The sequence below is a fragment of the Salmo salar genome, chromosome ssa17 (genome assembly GCF_905237065.1).
Source record: "Salmo salar chromosome ssa17, Ssal_v3.1, whole genome shotgun sequence".
NCBI lineage: Eukaryota > Metazoa > Chordata > Actinopteri > Salmoniformes > Salmonidae > Salmo > Salmo salar.
In genome coordinates, this window is record NC_059458.1 from 4,931,007 (window position 1) to 4,945,925 (window position 14,919).

Genomic DNA, 14,919 nt, shown 5'->3' on the forward strand with positions numbered 1-14,919 from the left:
ATGTCAAAACCTTGCCAAGATACTCAAAGACAATGCTGTCAGATTACAATTGGTTTCCAGGAAGATCATAAACCAACATTAGATATTTTTTAAGGAAAGACAATATTAATAACAAGAACTCCATCAAAGCATCTTGTTATCCTTTCTTACAACTCCCATGAAAGACAAGACTAGCGAATATAAACATTGATATATATATATATATATATATATATATATATATATATATATAGTTCGTATCATTAACCAATTGTTCTAAAAAAAAAACACAACAGTTATTTTAGAGTAGCTAACTACTTTGATGAAACATATACTATTTACTTACAGTTTCATGTGGCATGGGGTTAAATCCACAGAGGTTGCAGACAGTGTTCTTGCATTCTGTGCAGGTGTTGTAGTTGGGAGGGTCCTTGGAGCCCTTGTTGAGTTCCACCTTGCAGAGTGGACAGGTAGATTGGCCTGCTTTGGGAGCTGGTTGGGAGGATGCTGCTCCCTTTGGAGGCGCTGATGGGGGTTTGTCCACTTTGGCATGTACTGATGGGGGATATTGGCCTTCTGGGGTTGCGCTGCTTTCTTCTCCTCTGCTTTCTGAGCAGCAGGTAGTTTTGTCTCGTTTGCAGGAGGCATCTTGGGAGAGGTCTGGGCCAGTGCAGATATCTTGGGGGAAGCTGGCGGTGTGGTGCGGGGCTCGTCCTGAACAACTGAGGTTATCAAAGTGGAGGCAGAGCTGAAAATGGAAGAGCCAAAGCCAAACATCTTCCCAGACAGTGACTCTTCGGGCTTTGAGGAGGCAGACTGAGATTTGGGACCTCCAAAGCCAAATAAGCCTCCTGATTCCTGCTTGGGGGGTTGCTTTGTGGCTGGGAAGGCACTACTCTCCCTACGCCCAGGGATGGGCTGCTGTGGTGGTTTATGAGGTTCTGATGTTCTCCGGTTCTCCAGTGGAGCCTTCTGAGCAGGCACTGGGCTTGCCGGATTTTGAGTGTCTGCTGCTTTAGCAGCTTCAATTATTGATATATCAGGCTCTGATTTTGCAGCCTCTGCTGAGGGCTGCGGAGGCTGTCCTTGTTGTTGTAGAGTCTTCTGTTGTGGAGGTTGTTGGACTACTGTTGGAGTCGGTTTGTCCACTGACTTCTGGTCCTGCTGGCAAACCACTGTCGGGGATACCTCCTTCTTCTGTGACGAGCCTGGTGCTGGGGTCTCTTTCACTAAAGCAGGAGTCATAGACACCTTGGGGGAAGCTGGAGGTGTGGTGCGGTGCTCATCCTGAACAGCTGAGGTGATCAAAGTGGATGCCGAGCTGAAGATAGAGGAGCCAAAGCCAAGCATCTTCCCAGACACTGAGTCTTCAGGCTTTGACTGAGCAGGCTGAGATTTAGCACCACCAAAGCCAAAGAAGCCTCCTGACTCCTGCTTGGTGGGCTGGGCCTGTGGTGGTGGTACAGATTTTGCATGAGAGGCTCCACCTTTTGGAAGCTGTTGTTGAGGCTTCCCGGGCTCTCCTTTCGGTGTCCCTGCTAGAGGCTGAGGTTGTTGCTCTTGTTGTTGTGGAGTCTCTTGGTGTGGAGGATGTTGGACAGGGGTTGGAGTTGATTTGTCCACTGGCGTTTTGTCCTGCTGTGAAGCCACTGCCGGAAATACCTCCTTCTGTGGTGACCCTGGTGCTAGGTTCTTCTTCTCTTTCTCTGAAGCAGGAGTCATTGGCTCCTTTAGGGGAGCAGTTTCGAGGTCTGGCATTGGAGCTTGCTGGGGCTGTACTTGTTGTGATGCCTTTGTAGCAGGAGTTTGCTTTTCTTGCTGCTGTACAGTTGCAACAGCTCCACTGGTTTTGGGTGTGGCTGGAATTGGTTGGTCCACTGGTTTCTGTACAATTCTAGGTTCTTCATTCTCCTTCTCAGCCACAGCAGGTGAAGCCTGTTTATTTTGTGTGGATCCTAGTGGTGGGGTCTCCTCCTTTTTGTCTGCATTTGGTGCTGGGGTACCAGCGGGAATTGGTGTCTCCTGAGGCACACTGGGTGTAGTGATCTCTTTTTGGCCAGCCGCAGGTACAGGGATCTCCTCCTTCTGGGGTTTAGCTGGAGCTGGGGTCGGCTTTTGAGATGCAGCAGGTGTGACATTCTCCTTTTGAAGTGCAACAGGTGTAGAGACTATGCTGGGCAAGGGTTGGGATTTCATCATGGGAGGTCCTGGGGGTTCCATTGCTCCAAGTGCTCTCTGCATCTGGCAGGTCAGACAGAGCCATTCCTTTACCTGAAATAAAATAACAGTGTTGATAAAAAATAACTAAAAATAATATAACTAAAAATAATATTAATATAAATAATATATCTCATCTTAGTTGCTATTTAAACACTGCATACTACATGTGACATACATACAAAATAACTGTCTTATGCTCTACATCTGTGTGTGTGTGTGTGTGTGTGTGTGTGTGTGTGTGTGTGTGTGTGTGTGTGTGTGTGTGTGTGTGTGTGTGTGTGTTTGTGTGAGAGTGTGTGTGTGCGTGCGAGTGTTTTTAAATTCTGTATATCTATGTTGTATGTACTATCTAGGCACCTGACCTGAGCCATAAGGGGAGACTAGGCATCTACCACCCCACTACCACTATCAGCGGGGCAATGAAGCATATGTTGTTTGTCCCTCCACTTTGGTTCTGAAATCACCATCACCCACTGATTAACTTGTAATTTTTGCAGATTAAGTGTGTGAGCTAGTATTGTATTAATATTGACTGTAAAAAATTGCTGTTGCAAAGCCAATGAATATGTAGCACAACTTTGGATTTCATCCCTATCTCAAAACCAGATGGTTTTGACCGTTTGAAAGTTTTTACTGAGTAAGCTTCTCCTCGCGCTTCGGGCATGCCTCGCAAAAGGGATTGGTGGCCTCGTTATGAAATGATCAACTTTACCATGTAAACTCAGCAAAACAAGAAACGTCCTCTCACTGTCAACTGCGTTTATTTTCAGCAAACTTAACATGTGTAAATATTTGTATGAACATAACAGGATTCAACAACTGAGACATAAACTGAACAAGTTCCACAGACATGTGACTAACAGAAATGTAATAATGTGTCCCTGAACAAAGGGGGGGTCAAAATCAAAAGTAACAGTCAGTGTCTCGTGTGGCCACCAGCTGCATTAAGTACTGCAATGCATCTCCTCCTCATGGACTGCAACAGATTTGCCAGTTCTTGCTGTGAGATGTTACCACACTCTTCCACCAAGGCACCTGCAAGTTCCCGGACATTTCTGGGGAGAATGGCCCTAGCCCTCACCCTCCAATCCAACAGGTCCCAGACGTGCTCAATGGGATTGAGATCCAGGATCTTCACTGGCCATTGCAGAACACTGACATTCCTGTCTTGCAGGAAATCACGCAAAGAACATGCAGTATGGCTGGAGGCATTGTCATGCTGGAGGGTCATGTCAGGATGAGCCTGCAGGAAGGGTACCACATGAGGGAGGAGGATGTCGTCCCTGTAACGCACATCGCTGAGATTGCCTGCAATGACAACAAGCTCAGTCCGATGATGCTGTGACACACCGCCCCAGGCCATGACGGACCCTCCACCTCCAAATCGATCCCGCTCCAGAGTACGGGCCTCGGTGTAATGCTCGTTCCTTCGACGATAAACGCAAATCCGACCATCACCCCTGGTGAGACAAAACCGCGACTTCGTCAGTGAAGAGCACTTTTTGCCAGTCCTGTCTGGTCCAGCGACAGTGGGTTTGTGCCCATAGGCGACATTGTTGCCGGTGATGTCTGGTGAGGACCTGCCTTACAACAGGCCTACAAGCCCTCAGTCCAGCCTCTCTCAGAATATTGAGGACTGTCAGAGCGCTGATGGAGGGATTGTGCGTTCCTGGTGTAACTCGGGCAGTTGTTGTTGCCATCCTGTACCTGTCCCTCAGCTGTGATGTTCGGATATACCGATCCTGCGCAGGTGTTGTTACACGTGGTATGCCACTTGCGAGGATGATCAGCTGTCCGTCCTGTCTCCCTGTAGCGCTGTCTTAGGCATCTCACAGTACGGACATTGCAATTCATTGCCCTAGCCACATCTGCAGTCCTCATGCCTCCATGCAGCATGCCTAAGGCACGTTCACGCAGATGAGCAGGGACCCTGGGCATCTTTCTTTTGGTGTTTTTCAGAGTCAGTAGAAAGGCCTCTTTAGTGTCCTAAGTTTTTATAACTGTGACCTTAATTGCCTACCGCCTGTAAGCTGTTAGTGTATTAACGACCGTTCCACAGGTGCATGTTCATATATTGTTTAAGGTTCATTGAACAAGCATGGGAAACAGTGTTAAACCCTTTACAATGAAGATCTGTGAAGTTATTTGGATTTTTACGAATTATCTTTGAAAGACAGGGTCCTGAAAAAGGGACATTTCTTTTTTTGCTGAGTTTAAATCTAAAAATGACCATACTGATTGTTTAAAGCAAAACAACCAAAACAAAGCTGGGCAGAGTGTGCAGTTTGAATGGGCTACTATCATTGCCTGGGGTTGTTTGGCATGCAAAATTACTTGTAGATCAATGACTGTCAACACAGTTACATGCAGTCCAACACTGAAGAAGAGAGGACGCATCAGTTGTTACAAGATAAGAGATATTTTCAGACAGTAGAAAGAATGTAATATGAGCAGAAAATGCTTGTGAACCGTGAATTCATAACTTTAGAATCTATTTTTTGAACGATGCATGCTACATTTGGATTGGTTTGGGGTCCGTGGACTGATGCGTTTCGGTGAATGTTACATCCCTAGCATATTCTGTAGAGTATGGGAGCCACGATGTACTCCAAACCCCTTCAGACAAAAGTCATGCACCTAACAATATGTTAAATGTGATCAGTAGCAGATGAACATGAATGTCAAAACCTTGCCAAGATACTCAAAGACAATGCTGTCAGATTACAATTGGTTTCCAGGAAGATCATAAACCAACATTAGATATTTTTTAAGGAAAGACAATATTAATAACAAGAACTCCATCAAAGCATCTTGTTATCCTTTCTTACAACTCCCATGAAAGACAAGACTAGCGAATATAAACATTGTTATATATATATATATATATATATATATATATATATATATATATATATATATAGTTCGTATCATTAACCAATTGTTCTAAAAAAAAAACACAACAGTTATTTTAGAGTAGCTAACTACTTTGATGAAACATATACTATTTACTTACAGTTTCATGTGGCATGGGGTTAAATCCACAGAGGTTGCAGACAGTGTTCTTGCATTCTGTGCAGGTGTTGTAGTTGGGAGGGTCCTTGGAGCCCTTGTTGAGTTCCACCTTGCAGAGTGGACAGGTAGATTGGCCTGCTTTGGGAGCTGGTTGGGAGGATGCTGCTCCCTTTGGAGGCGCTGATGGGGGTTTGTCCACTTTGGCATGTACTGATGGGGGGATATTGGCCTTCTGGGGTTGCGCTGCTTTCTTCTCCTCTGCTTTCTGAGCAGCAGGTAGTTTTGTCTCGTTTGCAGGAGGCATCTTGGGAGAGGTCTGGGCCAGTGCAGATATCTTGGGGGAAGCTGGCGGTGTGGTGCGGGGCTCGTCCTGAACAACTGAGGTTATCAAAGTGGAGGCAGAGCTGAAAATGGAAGAGCCAAAGCCAAACATCTTCCCAGACACTGACTCTTCGGGCTTTGAGGAGGCAGACTGAGATTTGGGACCTCCAAAGCCAAATAAGCCTCCTGATTCCTGCTTGGGGGGTTGCTTTGTGGCTGGGAAGGCACTACTCTCCCTACGCCCAGGGATGGGCTGCTGTGGTGGTTTATGAGGTTCTGATGTTCTCCGGTTCTCCAGTGGAGCCTTCTGAGCAGGCACTGGGCTTGCCGGATTTTGAGTGTCTGCTGCTTTAGCAGCTTCAATTATTGATATATCAGGCTCTGATTTTGCAGCCTCTGCTGAGGGCTGCGGAGGCTGTCCTTGTTGTTGTAGAGTCTTCTGTTGTGGAGGTTGTTGGACTACTGTTGGAGTCGGTTTGTCCACTGACTTCTGGTCCTGCTGGCAAACCACTGTCGGGGATACCTCCTTCTTCTGTGACGAGCCTGGTGCTGGGGTCTCTTTCACTAAAGCAGGAGTCATAGACACCTTGGGGGAAGCTGGAGGTGTGGTGCGGTGCTCATCCTGAACAGCTGAGGTGATCAAAGTGGATGCCGAGCTGAAGATAGAGGAGCCAAAGCCAAGCATCTTCCCAGACACTGAGTCTTCAGGCTTTGACTGAGCAGGCTGAGATTTAGCACCACCAAAGCCAAAGAAGCCTCCTGACTCCTGCTTGGTGGGCTGGGCCTGTGGTGGTGGTACAGATTTTGCATGAGAGGCTCCACCTTTTGGAAGCTGTTGTTGAGGCTTCCCGGGCTCTCCTTTCGGTTTCCCTGCTAGAGGCTGAGGTTGTTGCTCTTGTTGTTGTGGAGTCTCTTGGTGTGGAGGATGTTGGACAGGGGTTGGAGTTGATTTGTCCACTGGCGTTTTGTCCTGCTGTGAAGCCACTGCCGGAAATACCTCCTTCTGTGGTGACCCTGGTGCTAGGTTCTTCTTCTCTTTCTCTGAAGCAGGAGTCATTGGCTCCTTTAGGGGAGCAGTTTCGAGGTCTGGCATTGGAGCTTGCTGGGGCTGTACTTGTTGTGATGCCTTTGTAGCAGGAGTTTGCTTTTCTTGCTGCTGTACAGTTGCAACAGCTCCACTGGTTTTGGGTGTGGCTGGAATTGGTTGGTCCACTGGTTTCTGTACAATTCTAGGTTCTTCATTCTCCTTCTCAGCCACAGCAGGTGAAGCCTGTTTATTTTGTGTGGATCCTAGTGGTGGGGTCTCCTCCTTTTTGTCTGCATTTGGTGCTGGGGTACCAGCGGGAATTGGTGTCTCCTGAGGCACACTGGGTGTAGTGATCTCTTTTTGGCCAGCCGCAGGTACAGGGATCTCCTCCTTCTGGGGTTTAGCTGGAGCTGGGGTCGGCTTTTGAGATGCAGCAGGTGTGACATTCTCCTTTTGAAGTGCAACAGGTGTAGAGACTATGCTGGGCAAGGGTTGGGATTTCATCATGGGAGGTCCTGGGGGTTCCATTGCTCCAAGTGCTCTCTGCATCTGGCAGGTCAGACAGAGCCATTCCTTTACCTGAAATAAAATAACAGTATTGGGAAAAAATGCAAAAGAAAACAATTTTGTACAATGTTATTGCAGTCTGAGAACCAGTAGATGCTTTTATTTTAGTTGCTATTTAAATACTGCATACTACATGTGAAAAACATACCAAAACTACCATCATAATGCTCTAAAATCTGAAGATGCTAAATAAAATGAATACTTTATATCAGGCTGTATTAATACCAATCTTCAAGATCTAAAATTAGATAACAACATCTATAGAGAGTATGAATATAGACCTAAAATCTTAATTGTTTCTCCTCTCACGGTTTGTGAACCTAATTTTCACAGGACAGACAGTGCCTTCAGAAAGTATTCATACCCTTTGACGTATTCCACATTTTTTTGTGTTTCAGCCTAAATTCAAAATGTATTAAAAAAAGATTTTTTCCTATCTACCCACAATACCCCATAATGACAAAGTGAATGTTTTTAGAAATCTTTGTAAATGTATTGAAAATGAAATACAGAAATATCTAATTGACATAAGTATTCACACCCCTTTGCTATGACACTCCAAACTGAGCTCAGTTGTATCCAATTTTGTTTGATCATCCTTGAGATGTCACTACTTGATTGGAGTCCACCTGTCGCTAATTCAATTGTTTGGCCATTTAGAAAGAAACACACCTGTCTATATAAAGTCCCACAGTTGACAGTGCATGTCAAAGCAGAAACCATACCATGAAGTCCGAGGAACTGTCTGTAGATCTCCAAGATATAATTGTGATGAGGCATATATCTGGAGAAGGGTATAAAACAAGTTCAAGAATGTTGAACGTTTCCAAGAGCACAGTGGTCTCCATTACTGGGAAATGGAAAAAATATGGAACTACCTAGACTCTGCCTAGAGATGGACCTCCGACCAAACTGAGCAACCGGGCAAGAAGGATCATGGTCAGGGAGGTGACCAAGAACCCAATGGCCACTCTGACAGAACTACAGAGTTCATTGGCTGAGATGGGAGAACCTGCCTGAGAGACAAAAGTCTCTAGAGCACTTAACCAATCTGGGCTTTATGGGAGAGTGGCCAGATGGAAACCACTCCTGAGAAAAGGGCACATGACAGCATGCCTGGAGTTTGCAAAAAGGCACATGAAAGACTCTGAAAAAATAAGGCAAAATATTCTGTGGTCTGTTGAGACAAAAATGTAACTATTTGGCCTGAATGAAAAGTGCTATGTCTGGAGAAAACCAGGCAAAGCTGATCACCAGTCTAACACCATCCCTACCATGAAGTATGGTGGTGGCAGAATCATGCTATCGGGATGCTTTTAAGCGGCAGGGACTGGCAGACTGGTAAGGATAGAGGGAACAATGAATGGGGACAAATACAAGCAAATTCTTGATGAGAACCTGCTTCAGAGTGCAAACGACCTTAGACTGGTGCAAAGATTTACATTCCAACAGGACAAAGACCCCAAGCATACAGCCAAAGAAACGCTGGAATGGCTTCAGAACAAGAATGTGAAAGTCCTTGAGTGGCCCAGCCAAAGCCCAGACTTGAATCCCATTGAAAAACGGTGGAAAAACTTGAAGATTGCTGTTCACTGTCGCTCCCCATCTAACTTAACAGAGCTTGAGAAAATCTGCAAGGACGAATGGGAGAAGATCCCCAAATCCACAAGTGCAAAGCTGATAAAGACATACCCAAGATGACTCAAAGCTGTATTTGCCGCCAAAGGTGTTTCTACAAAGTCTTTACTCAGGAGTGTCAATACTTATGTAAATTATACACATATACATATTTCTGTATTTTATTTTCAATGAATTTGCTAAAAACAATTCTACACACGTTTTCACTTTGTCATTATGGGGTATTGTGTGTAGAAGGGTGAGAAAAATAACCAATTTAATCAATTTTGAATTGAGGCTGTAACACAACAAAAGGTGGAATAAGTCAAGGGGTACTGTAGTCTGGTGCATATTCTGTAGAATATTGGGAGTCAATGCTGCCAGATTACAAATTGTTCATGAATTCATGAACCAATATTATACAATTATTAATAAAAAGAGCTCACTCAAAGCATCTTGTTATCCTATCTTACACCTCCCATGAAAGACATGACCGGCAACTATAGACATTGGGAATCCTTAACAAATTGTTCTAAAATAAAGCACAACAGTTATGATAGAGTAGCCTAATTACTTTGATGAAACAGACTCTTTACTTACTGTTTCATGTGGCATGTGGTTAAATCCACAGAGGTTGCAGACAGTGTTCTTGCACTCCGTGCAGGTATTATAGTTGGGAGGGTCCTTAGAGCCCTTGTTGAATTCCACCTTGCAAAGTGGACAGGTGAACTGGCCTGCTTTGGGAGCTCGATGGGAGGATGCTACTACCTGTGGAGGCTCTGATGGGGGTTTGTCCACTTTGGCCTGTACTGATGGGGGAACCTTGACCTGCTGGGGTTGCTTTATTTTTTGAGCAGCAGGTGGGTTAGTCTCTTTTGCAGGGGGCATCTTGGGAGACATCTGGGCCAGTGCAGACATCTTGGGGGAAGCTGGCGGTGTGGTGCGGGGCTCATACTGAACACCAGAGGTTATCAAAGTGGATGCAGAGCTGAAGATGGAGGAGCCAAAGCCAAACATCTTCCCAGACACGGACTCTTCAGGCTTTGAGGAGGCAGACTGAGATTTGGGACCTGCAAAGCCAAATAAGCCTCCTGACTCCTCCTTAGTGGGTTGCTGTGTGGCTGGAATGACACTACTCTGCCTACGCCCAGGGCTAAGCTGCTGTGGTGGTTTATGAGGTTCTGATGTTCTCCGATTCTCCAGTGGAGCCTTCTGAGTAGGAACTGGGCTTACCGGTTTTTTGAGTGTATGCTGCTTTAGCAGCTTCAATTATTGATATATCAGGCTCTGATTTTAGTGCCCCTGCTGAGTGCTGCTGAGGCTGTTCTTGTTGTTGTGGAGTCTTCTGTTGTGGAGGTTGTTGGACAAGTGTTGGAGTCAGTTTTTCCACTGGCTTCTGGTCCTGCTGGTAAACCACTGTCGGGGATACCTCCTTCTGTGATGAGCCTGGTGCTGGGGTCTCTTTCAATATAGCAGAAGGCATTGACTCCTTTTTGGGTGAGGCTGTTGTAGGGGCCACTTGTTGGGGACCAGCTGGTCTGGGAGTCTCCTTCTGTTGAGGTGCAACAGGGGCAGACACCTTGGGGGAAGCTAGAGGTGTGGTGTGGGGCTCATCCTGAACAGCTGAGGTGATAAAAGTAGATGCAGAGCTAAAGATAGAGGTGCCAAAGCCAAACATCTTCCCAGACACAGAATCTTCAGGCTTTGACTGAGCAGGCTGAGATTTAGCACCACGAAAGCCAAAGAAGCCTCCTGACTCCTGCTTGGGGGGCTGGGACTGTGGTGGTGGTACAGTTTTGGCATTAGAGGCTCCACCTTTTGGAAGCTGTTGCTGAGGCTTCGAAGGCTCTGCTTTCAGTGTCGTTGCTAGGGGCCGAGGAGGCTGGCCTTGTTGTTGTGGAGTCTTCTGCTGTCTAGGTTGTTGGACAAGGGTTGTAGTTGGTTTGTCCACTGGCTTCTGGTCCTGCTGTGAAGCCATTGCTGGAGATGCCTCCTTCTGTGGTGAGCCTGGTGCTGGGGTCTTGTTGTCTTTCTCTGAAGCAGGAGTCATTGACACCTTTTTGGGTGAGGCTGTTTTATGGCCCACTTTTTGGGACCAGCAGGTCTGGGAGTCTCCTTCTGTTTAGGTCCAACAGGTACAGCAAACTTGGGAGAAGCTGGCGGTGTGGTGCGGGGCTCATCCTGAACAGTTGAGGTGATCAAAGTGGATGCAGAGCTGAAGATAGAGGAACCAAAACCAAACATCTTCCCGGACACTGACTCTGTCGGCTTTGAGGGAGCGGGCTGAGAGGCTGAAGTCACTTGCTCTTTTCTGGGTGAGACTGGTGTAGGAGCCGCTTTTTGTTGACCAGCTGGTGTGGGAGTCTCATTTCGAGTTGTAACAGGTGCGACAGTGTATTTTTGAGGAGCAGCAGATGTGGAGACTTTGCTTGGCGAGGGTTTCATCATGGGAGGTCCAGGAGATTCCATTCCTCCTAGTGCTCTCTGCATCTGACAGTTCAGACACAGCCACTCCTTCACCTGAAAGAAAAACATACTGTTAATATTCATATCATATACTCAGTGGCCATACATTTGACACTTACTAAAAAAAGCTCTTAATCATGCTTTTTATCAAGAGTAAGAAACCAATCACGTTCTTACCTCTGTAACATTCGGCATGAGCTTGAATCCACAGAGGTTGCAAACAGTGTTCTTGCATACAGTGCAGGTGTTGTAGTTGGGAGGGTCCTTGGATCCCATGTTGAGTTCCACCTTGCAGAGTGGACAAGTGGACTGGTGTGCTTTGGGAGCTGGTTGGGAGGATGCTGCTCCCTTTTGAGGTTCTGATGGGGGTTTGTCCACTTTGGCCTGTACTGATGGGGGGATCTTGGCCTGCTGGGGTTGCTCTGCTTTCTTTTCTGCATTCGGAACAGCAAGTGGTTTTATCTCCTTTGTAGGCGGCATCTTGGGAGAGGCCGGTGCAGACACCTTGGGGGAAGCTGGTAATATGATGCGGGGCTCATCCTGAACAGCTGAGGTGATCAAAGTGGATGTGGAGCTGAATATGGAGGAGCCAAAGCCAAACATCTTCCCAGACACAGACTCTTCAGGTTTTGAAGGGGTAGACTGAGATTTGGGACCACCAAAGTCAAATAAGCCTCCTGAGTCCTGCTTGGGGGGTTGCTGTGTTGCTAAGATGGCACTACTCTGCCTACGCCCAGGAAGTCTGGGCTGCTGTGGTGGTGTCTGAGGTTCTGATGTTTTTGGGTTCTGTGGTGACTTCTGAGCAGGTGTTGGATTGGCTGGTTTCCCAGGCTGCTGCTTTGGGGAAGTGATTTTAGGGTCTGGCTTTGGAGTTTCCTGAGGCTGTACTTGAGGCAGGGGCTGTGTAGCCAGCTGTTCCCATGCAGGCATTTGATTTTCTGGCTGCTGTAAAGGTTGAACAGTTTCGTTCTGCTTGGTTGTAGGTGTCGCTGATTGCTCCACTGACTTTTGAACAATTGCAGGTTTCTGGTTGTCAATTGAGATCTCAATAGATGAAGCCTCTTTTTTTAGTGGGGTGTGAACTGTTGAAGTGTCTTTTGTTTTGGGTGAACCTGGAATGGGGGGCCTTTTTGTTCTGTATTGCAGCAGGAGCTTGGACCTCTTTAGTTTCTTCTGCTCCCAAAGGTGGGGCTTCCTTCTTCAGAGGTAAACCAGATGGAACAGCCTCTTTATCTTGTGTTGAATCTGGTTTTGGGGCCACCTTTCTGTCTGGTGACCCTGGCAGTATAGGTTCCTTCTTCTTTTGGGGTGAGGCTGGGGATGGTGCCTCCTTGGTGAGAGGTGAAGCACGGACCTCCTTGGAGAATGGTAAAAAAGGAGTCGGTGCCTCCTTGATGAGAGGGGAGGCAGTAGTTTGTTCCTCCTTGGTGAGAGAGGAGGCAGAAGTTGGTTCCTCCTTAGCGAGAGCTGAGGCAGGAGTTAGTGCCTCCTTGATGATAAGGGAGGCAGTAGTTGGTTCCTCCTTGGTGAGAGAGGAGGCAGTAGTTTGTTCCTCCTTGGTGAGAGCTGCGGCAGGAGATGGTTCCTCCTTGGTGAGAGGGGAGGCAGTAGTTTGTTCCTCCTTGGTGAGAGAGGAGGCAGTAGTTTGTTCCTCCTTGGTGAGAGCTGAGGCAGGAGTTGGTTCCTCCTTGGTGAGAGCTGCAGCAGGAGATGGTTCCTCCTTGGTGAGATCTGAGGCAGGTGTTGGTGCCTCCTTGATGAGAGAGGCAGAAACCTTATTGACAGGTAAAGCTGGGATCGGGACTTCATTCACAAGGGACACACCTGGTGCAGGATCCTTTTTCTTTTGTGGTGACATTTTGGATGAGGCTGGCAATCGAGCCTCCTTTTGTGGTGCAGCAAGTGTGGTTGTCTCCTCTTTTTGGAGTGTGGGGGTGTTCTTCGGCTGATCTGCAGCAGGTATGGTAGTCTCCTTTTCCTTTTGAAATTCAGCAGATGCAGCATCCTCCTTTTGAGGAGCAACAGGTGTAGAGACCTTGCTGGGCAAGGGTTGGGGTTTCATCATGGGAGGTCCTGGGGTTCCATTCCGCCATGTGCTCTCTGCATCTGGCAGTTCAGACACAGCCATTCCTTCATCTGGAAAAAGTAAAAGTATAATTTTTTAAACAGTGTAAACTATAATAATAAAACTGAAAATGACAGACCGTATGCCCAATGCATATATCTGAAAATATTTAAACAAAAACTTACAGAAATTCCTACCTGCTTACTATAATACTTGCATTTTTACTAACCTCTGTAACATGTGGCATAGGGTTAAATCCACAGAGATTGCAGACAGTGTTCTTGCATTCGGTGCAGGTGTTGTAGTTGGGAGGATCCTTGGAGTCCATATTGAGATCCACCTTGCAGAGTGGACAGGTGAACTGGCCTGCTTTGGGAGCTGGTTGGGATGATGCTCCTCCCTTTGGAGGATCTGATGGGGGTTTGTCCACTTTGGCCTGTACTGATGGGGGGACCTTGGCCTGCTGGATTTGCTCTGCTTTCTTCTCATCTGCTTTCTGAACACCAGGTGGTTTGGTCTCCTTTGCAGGGGACATCTTGGGAGAGGCCTGGGCTGCTGCAGACACCTTTGGGGAAGCTGGCGGTATGAAGCGGGGCTCCTCATGAACAGCTGAGGTGATCAAAGTGGAAGCAGAACTGAAGATGGAGGAGCTAAAGCCAAACATCTTCCCAGACACTGACTCTTCAGGCTTTGAGGGGAAAGATTCAGATTTAGCACCACCAAAGCCAAATAAGTCTCCTAACTCATCATTGGGGAGTTGCTGTGTGGCTGGGATGGCACTACTCTGCCTACGCGCAGGGCGAGGCTGCTGTGGTGGTTTTGGTGGTTCTGATGTTCTCCGGTTCCCCTGTGGTGCCTTCTGAGCAGGCACTGGGCTTGCATGTTTTTGAGTGTCTGCTGCTTTAGCAGCTTCAGCTTTTGATAAATCAGGCTCTGATTTTGGTGCCCCTGCTGAGGGCTGCTGAGGCTGTTCTTGTTGTTTTGGAGTCTGCTGTTGTTGAGGTTGCTGGACAAGGGTTGGAGGTGGTTTGTCTACTGGCTTCTGGTCCTGCTGTGAAGCCACTGATGGAGAAATCTGCTTCTTCTGTGGCGAGCCTGGTTCTGGTGCGTTCTTCTCTTTCATTGAAGCAGGGGTCACGATTACCTTTTTGGCTGAGGCTGTAGTAGGGGCCACTTTTTGGGGACCAACTGGTGTGGGAGTCTCCTTCTTTTGAGGTGCAACAGGTGCAGACACCTTGGGGGAAGCTGGTGGTGTGGTGCGGGGCTCCTCCTGAACCGCTGACGTAATAAAAGTGGAGGCAGAGCTAAAAATGGAGGAGCCAAAGCCAAACATCTTCCCAGACACTGACTCTTCAGGCTTTGAGGAGGCAGACTGAGATTTAGGACCTCCAAAGCCAAATAAGCTTCCGGATTCCTGCTTGGGGGGTTGCTGTGAGGTTGGGATGGCACTACGCTGCCTACGCCCAGGGCTGGGATGCTGTGGTGGTTTCGGTGGTTCTGATGTTCTCCGATTCTCTAGAAGAGCCTTCTGAGCAAGCACAGGGCTGGCAGGTTTTTTGAGTGTCTGCTGCTTTAGCAGCTTCAGCTTTTGATACTTCAGCTGCAGGGGGAATTGGTTTCCTTTGAGGGGAGCCTGGGGTTTGAC

General features: G+C 47.2%; 2 protein-coding genes across 2 annotated transcripts; both read right to left on the reverse strand.

The window, feature by feature from the left end:
* Positions 1 to 321: 321 nt before the first annotated feature.
* LOC106598328 (protein piccolo) lies at positions 322 to 10,721 on the reverse strand. The gene is made up of 4 exons (XM_045700366.1): positions 10,173 to 10,721; positions 9,344 to 10,006; positions 5,213 to 7,138; positions 322 to 2,250 (listed from the first exon to the last, which is right to left on the reverse strand). The coding sequence occupies exons 1-4, from the start codon at positions 10,719 to 10,721 to the stop codon at positions 322 to 324; spliced, it is 5,067 nt and encodes a 1,688-aa protein (XP_045556322.1).
* Positions 9,988 to 12,327, reverse strand: LOC123728145 (protein piccolo-like). Its single transcript, XM_045698750.1, has 2 exons — positions 11,387 to 12,327; positions 9,988 to 11,263 (listed from the first exon to the last, which is right to left on the reverse strand). Exons 1-2 carry the CDS (start codon positions 12,137 to 12,139, stop codon positions 10,790 to 10,792), a joined length of 1,227 nt encoding a protein of 408 aa, XP_045554706.1. The 5' UTR covers positions 12,140 to 12,327; the 3' UTR covers positions 9,988 to 10,789.
* Between the last annotated feature and the right edge of the window lie 2,592 nt (positions 12,328 to 14,919).